General features: G+C 31.8%; 1 protein-coding gene across 1 annotated transcript in view; it reads right to left on the reverse strand.

The window, feature by feature from the left end:
- Positions 1 to 1550: 1550 nt before the first annotated feature.
- Positions 1551 to 7468, reverse strand: part of LOC106297844 (caffeoylshikimate esterase-like) — a 7301-nt gene continuing 1383 nt past the window's right edge. Inside the window, exons 2-5 of the mRNA XM_013733999.1 lie at positions 2899 to 3029; positions 2690 to 2827; positions 2506 to 2604; positions 1551 to 1769 (exon numbers count right to left, since the gene is read on the reverse strand). Of these exons, the coding sequence (XP_013589453.1) occupies positions 1551 to 1769; positions 2506 to 2604; positions 2690 to 2827; positions 2899 to 3029 (587 nt within the window). The remainder of the gene's footprint in view (positions 1770 to 2505; positions 2605 to 2689; positions 2828 to 2898; positions 3030 to 7468) is intronic.

Consider the following 7468-nt stretch of genomic DNA (forward strand, 5'->3'; position numbering starts at 1 on the left):
TGAACGTTCTGTATTACGCTATTATCAAATATCAAGTATCAACCATGGATTCATTCCTTGAAGTTGATTTCATATGTATCAGAAGTTCGTACAGTTACAGTCAATAGGGTATGACTTTTGTTCCACACATAATAAATGCTCTTTCTTTTTTCTTTTGCATGCTTCATTGGTATTATTGTTAGCTGTGCAAGTATAGTTATCTATTTAACTGGTGTAATCGACTAATCAAACTTTAATCGTGTTTCTTACTTGGTATAAACGCTACCAGAAATCGGTTTGGTATCTGGAATCTTTTTGTCGTTAAAGTTATTGTTTGTGATTTGTGAATTTATATAAATCAGTTTTGCCTCTTTCTTGTAGAAACATATATAGTTAGACAGATCCTGATTCAACCAAGCCCTTACCATGTGCAAGAAGTGCATTTGTTCATGATCCAAATATTTTTTAAAAGAACTTAGCTAGAAGTTAGAGTTTTTAAGAAAACTTTAGGACCCTTTTTGCAAATTATGTTAACTATTCATGTAATTTTTTGCCTAGGGTCCATTGTAGCACTGAGACGAGCTTTGACTCAGCCCTACTAATCATATTTCAGTTCTCATGTAGAAAGATAAACTCTTGTTTACCCAAAAAAGGATAAACTCGCGACAAAACAATCTAGTAGTAACCAAGCGCTCGTGGCTTGGTGGTAAAGGAGGTACAGCTGTACTGTCCGCCACCTGGGTTCGAGCCTTGGCCACAACGGATTTAACATCCCTTCTGTTGGGGCGCTGGACCGCCTACGGGGTGATAGTTGGGAATGTGGCTGCCCATATATCAGAGTATCAAAAAAAAAAACAATCAGTAGTAAAAAAGATTTTTACAATCTAATAAATATACAAAACAAAAACAAAATTAAATAGTGTAATTAAAGAAAAAGAAAGAGATTTGTTTGGATGCAAGTTGCACCGATGAGACTGTTATGTGTCAAAGGGCCTACCGTCACCGACAGGTTCCAAATACGACAGATTCAGTCAGTAAAATGGGATCTCGAGCTTCCCTCTCTATTCTCCCTCTTAAACACTATCTTCCTGTATTTGTTTTTTTTTTTAATAAATTAATAATTTATAGTTTTTTTTTTGTAGGCTAATAATTTATAGTTTCTCTTAGACAATTTATTTATTATTTTTTAATTATATACAAAGCGACATCGTTTGTTTTTTGAATTACAAAATTCAGTGAAAGGAATTGTATCCATTTTTGTGTTACAAAAATACTTTATACAGTATATTATAAATCAGATTTAAATGAATTTATTCCAAAATCAAATATCGTAGAGGACCATGGTATTGCTATGTTGAATCATACATGCTGTTAACTCATATTAATCGAGGAGGAAAGCCAAGGCCCAATACATGATGTGGTTTTAATGGGGAAACTACCATTTGCAAGATGCGACTAAAGTAACTTAAGAGGCCCTAGCTAAGCAAGGAAGGTCCAATAATAAATTGCAGAGATTCTGAGAGTTTAGAAAGACAATAATAAACACAGGGTTTTGGAAATATACTCTCACTTTACTTGGGAGTGGTGTGGGCATCAAGCCAAGCAACTATGTCGTTGATTGCGGTGAAAATGTTTTCGTCTGTGTCACCTTCTAGAATGCAATGGTAGCCACCGGGATAGAGTTTTAGCGTTTTGTCTTGGCTGGTTGCTTGCTCATAAAGGAACTTGCTCACAGTGGGATCTATGACTATATCTGCGTCTCCATGTAGTATCAACATTGGCAAAGAGACCTGCAATAACTTTGTTAGAGACGTGCCTGTCTATGATACACTAAAGATCGTTTCCTATATATATTTTGGAGAGAATTTCATGTTTACCACTTTCATGGTACCATTATTCATTTTTACCATCACTAAATAAATATTTTCAAAAATACCTTCTTTATTAAGTGGCAAAAGACTCTTATAACTTTGTTGGGAAAATTACATGTTTACCAGTTTCATGGTACCACTTTTCATCTTTACCATTACTAAAGAGACATTTTCAAAAATACCTTATTAATTAAGTGAAAAAAGAGTGTTATACCCTTGTTCTCTATATATATAATAAATCATTATTTAAATAAATAAAAATAAATAAAAAATAAAAAATAACTTTTTTATGTTTTCGAATTATACTTTGTCAAATTCGAATTTTTTTTATAAATTTTTTTTTAAAACTTTTTTTTTGTATTTTTTTTCAAATGTTTTTTTGAAAATCGAAAATTATGTTTTAAACTATTTTTTTTTTTAAAAAGTTATATTTTTAAGTATTTATTTATATATTTATTAGAATCATAAATTTCATATTCCAAAAACTCTACTTCACCCCTCAATTCTAAACCCTAAGTCTAGATTAGTTAATTCTAGGAGTACTAGTGTGCTCTACCCTTCGTTAAAAGTGATGATAAAAGTAATTAGTATATACATGAAGAATAGTATTATGAATGTGGTATTTGTGTCAATTTCCATACGTTCTACAACTAACCTTATTAATTTGCATCTCAATGTCACTTGCCGCGTTTAGAAGTTCAACAGCGGTTTTCAGACGCGCTTGGTCATCATAGCTAATCACATCAAAGTAGGACTTGGTCCACAGAGAACAAACACATCAAAAGAGGAAGTCACAGCTAAAAATGCTTATGCAGAAAAATGTACTATTAAGGAAGTACCAGTTTTCTTTTACTTGGGTCTCTGTAGAACAGCGGACGCATGTCTTTCTTTGGAAAGAGCTTTGCCTTCGGGAATAGTGTTGACATCAAGATTAGCACATTCAAGACTAGCTGAGGAGGTTTTACATCCTCCATAAACTTGGAGGGGTGACTCAGTGTCAGGTATTATAAATATGAAGAAACATACTTTCTAGTTGAGATTGGCTTACCTTACACATTGGAGCCACAAGTATAAGGCCATCCCAAGCTTGAGGTTCTTTCAGATGCATTTTCAAGGCAATAGCTCCTCCCATTGACTGTCCGAATAGGAACCGAGGCACCTTTCTCAATTCAGGTCTTCCTACGAATCATATATGTTCACCTTAAAATGATTAAATCTTAGTACTCATAAAATGTCACATTCAGTTAGACGAACATAGTCCGACCAAATGTGACAAACATATAAATGCGAATCTAAAATGTTTGTAAAATATATTATTAGTGCCACCGGAGATTCAGATCAAATAGGGAAGAAGATGACATAAAATAACCAAAATAAATCTTTTTGTGCGGGAAATGTAGTGCTTTCTGACTGAACGTGGAGCAGTTGAAGGTGACTCTTCATTCTTAGAATAAATATGTCATCTTCCTCCTCAAAACCTTAGAATAAATACAAAAAAAAAAACAGAAGCAAATTATTTAAAATTTATTTAGTTTAGATTTATTTTGGTTATTTTACACAATTATTTTTTGGATATTTCCAGATATAAAATATTTTAAACGAACATGTGTAAAACTGTATAGAATCGACCAGAACCAAATCAAAACCTCTATAGATATCTATATAGGTCTAAAACTAAAATATCTAAAAGACTTTGACCTGATAATTATTAGAATCATACTAGGCCTCGGTCTGATTTAGTATAGGAAACCAACTATGAAAAATGGTTTAGAGCATATGAACCGATAATTAATTTAAACTAGTTGATTTTCCCATGTTTATGCACACATAATTTTTAAACTGATTAAATTGTAATAATTAATTAGTGTTTCATTTAAAAATTTAACTTATTTCATAATTTATGTATATATAATAAATAAAATTATTTAAAATAATATAATTTTTTTTAGATACACATGGAATTTTATGTATAAAAATCTGACCAATTAGTTATTTATTTTTGGTGTATATTAGGTTACAGTTATTCTTCCAGTTGAACATTACAATTTTAAGTTTTAAATAGATAAAATAAAATAAATTTTGTTATTTTAATTTAATAAATTTTACTGTTTGAGTTACGTTAAATAAGTCTATTTTAAAAATGTATTATTTTGTAAGCATTTTTTAAAGTATGAAAATAAATTATAGTAGTAATTTAGCATGAATCAATTGAAAATCATAATTTTAATTTAATCTTTTGATTAGTTATTTTGTTTAGAGTTATTTGTCATATAAAAAATATTATGTTAGGACCAGATGGTCAAAGATCAATAAATGATCCATATGGTCGACTTATATCAATAAATCGCATTTTAAACCCTATTCTCGTATTTTAAACATAAATTTTTTTTACTAGAAATTTAAATCTTAAAAGTAACATTTTTATCAGAAAAAATCTCCAATGAGTCTTACTTGTTCTCAAGTTAAATAGGTGATTGGTACTGTTCATTTCATGATGATGTGTCAGTTTCTATTAAAAAAATAAAATAATAATAAAATACATAAAAATTCGAAAAAAATTGGAAAAAATCTAAAAATATAAAAATTCAAAAATAAAACTAAAATATCAAAACTAAAATAAAATAAATATTTTAAAAAAAATATTGAAAAGAAAAAATGATAAAAATTATTTTATGTAAGGTTTACATATTTGCTATGAGGTCTATTGGTATTATTTATTAAAATGATACTTATTTTAGTAATTTTAAGTTTGTTTAAAAATAAATTAATTTATTAGTGAAGTTCTTAAAAATAGTAAATAATTTTAAAATTAAATAAATTACTAATCAAACTTTAGAGAAACTAAAATATATGTTACTCAAGTGCTGAAAAATGGATTAGTATTTATTAACAACTAATTACAAAATGCATAACGGAGAAATTTCATGTTTACCACTTTCATGGTATCACTTTTCATCTTTTACCACCACTAAAAGAACATTTTCAAAAATACCTTCTTATTTAAGTGGCAAAAGACTCTTATACCCTTATTCTCTATATATATAATAAAGCATTATTTAAATAAATAAATAAAAAATTATGCTTTCTAATTATACTTTTTCAAATTCGAACTTTTTTATAATTTTTTTTTTGATTTTCTTAAAAAATTTTCTTTTTGAAAATCAAAAATTAAGTTTAAAACTATTTTTTAAAAAACAAAATTGGATTTTTAAGTATTTATTTATATATTTATTAGAATCCTAAATTTCATATTCCAAAACCCTATCCCATCCCTCAACTCTAAATCCTAAATTTAAATTAGTTAACCCGAATATAAGTGTCTTCTACCCTTCATTAAAAGTGAGCGTAAAAATGATTAGTGTAAACATGAAAAGTGGTACTATGAATGTGGTATTTGTGGCAATTTCTCATTTCATAACATATAACAACAAATTTTTAAACTATTTTTTTTTTTTTTGACAGCAAACATTTACAGACTCATATTGACTCTGTAAACCAATTTGGTAACTCCGCATCCATGTGAACGACGAAAGACGGTTGTTTCGTAGCACTACGTGCTAGGCTATCCGCCTGTAGGTTCTCCGTCCGTGGTAAATGAACGATGTCTGAGTTGAGGAAACTTCTTTTTAAAAGCTTAATGTCTTCCAGATAACTTTCAAATGCTGGTCATTCTTCTGGTTCCGAAACCATCTTTACCAATTGAGAACAATCCATTGCAAACGTCACCTGAAACTGTCTTAAATTCTTCATACATTCTATTGCCCAAATTAAAGCCTCCACCTCCGAATGAAAGGGTGAGAAACATGCCCTTACATTCTTTGCCCCTAATAAACCATCAAACCCCGGTAAAGTGCTATACCAGTCTTGCCCTGAAAATAAGTCTTTATCTTTCCATGATCCATCTATGAAGCACCATCGTCCTGACGTTGCTAATGTGGAAGTGGTATGTACCTGATGCCCCCTCCTTGGATCATTTACTACATGTGCCTCAGCCCAGAGTGATGACTCCAATTCTGCTAATTTGAGTGTTTCCCTCGGATCAATATCCAGATTGCTAAAAACTTCGTTATTCCGGCCTTTCCATATATACCATAATATCAATGCAAATTGGTGGTCATCCATCTTTGGATTAACTCTCCAAAAAAGATGATCCATATTAGCAAAAAAAGAACTGATAGGAAAAATATTGGGATGCGATGGTATCTTAGATAAAGCCCATACTTGACGTGCTGGAGGACATTCAAAAAACACATAATTTATTGATTCCTCCGGATCTCCGCATTGGGCACAACATATATCCCCTTGTATCCCTCTTGATTTTAGATTTTTCATTACTGCTATACATCCTGAAAGGAGTTGCCATAAGAAATGTTTTATTTTTGGAGGGCACCGCACTTTCCAGCAAAAAGCTTTTAATGTATACACCGTGGGGCCATAAAAAACTGGTGGTTTTTCCTTATCAGGATAGACCCTTTCCACTTGATAACCTGATTGAACCGAATATTTTCCATTGTTGGTAAAATGCCATCCATTTCTATCCTCCATCTGATTACGACTTAATGGAATACTTCCAATAATTTTTACATCATGAGGATCCACCAAAGCCATGATTGCCTGTAAATTCCATGTTCGGGATTCCTGATTAATGAGGGAATCCACTGTGAGATCCGGGTAACTGTTTTGAAGGTTTTTGTTTGCTGGTCTCGGGCGAGTGGCTGGGATCCAAAGATCATTCCATACTGATATAGATGAACCTGTTCCCACCCTTTTAATTAGTCCTTTACAAACCAGATATCTAGCAGAAATAATACTCCTCCAGCCATATGACGGGGAGTATGAGCGGATCGGTTCCAGGGGTGAAGCATTCCTGTAGTATCGTCCTTTGAAGACTCTTGAAAAAAGAGTATTTGGCTTCTCAATCAGCCTCCACAATTGCTTACCAAGCATTGCTGTGTTAAAATCAATAAGATCCTTAAAGCCTAGTCCACCATTATCTTTAAGCACACATAATTTATCCCATGATTTCCAATGCATGAGCCACGAAAGCCGACTGTGTCTCTGAAATTAGTAGTGGCAGGCAAATTTTCAATCTTTGACACAAAACTTTCGAGATAATCTTGTACCCAACATTACATAGACTTATCGGCCTTAGATCTGTCATCCTTGTGGGTCTCTCTATTTTCGGAATCATACAGATATTAGTAATATTTAAACGTGGATCCATATTTCCTGTAAGGAGAAAATTATTCACCATCTCAACCACATCCTTCTTGATAACATGCCATGAATGTTGAAAAAAGAGAGTTGTCATCCCATCCGGGCCTGGCGCTTTCTCCGGATACATCATGAATAAAGCTAGTCGGACCTCTTCCTCTGTTGCCATTCTCAATAAAATTTGATTCATTTGGTGGGAAATAGATGGAACTATCTCTTCCAAGAAATTATCAAAATCTGTTGGGTCCGTGGATCTAAACAAACTTTCAAAATAATCGACCGCCACCTTCTCAACTTTTTTCTCTTCGGTTATCCAATTACCCAATTCATCATGGAGTCCCACTATTTTATTACGAACCCTACGCTGCTTTGTCAAAGCATGGTAAAACTTAGTATTAAGATCT

Source organism: Brassica oleracea, chromosome C6, assembly GCF_000695525.1.
Source record: "Brassica oleracea var. oleracea cultivar TO1000 chromosome C6, BOL, whole genome shotgun sequence".
NCBI lineage: Eukaryota > Viridiplantae > Streptophyta > Magnoliopsida > Brassicales > Brassicaceae > Brassica > Brassica oleracea.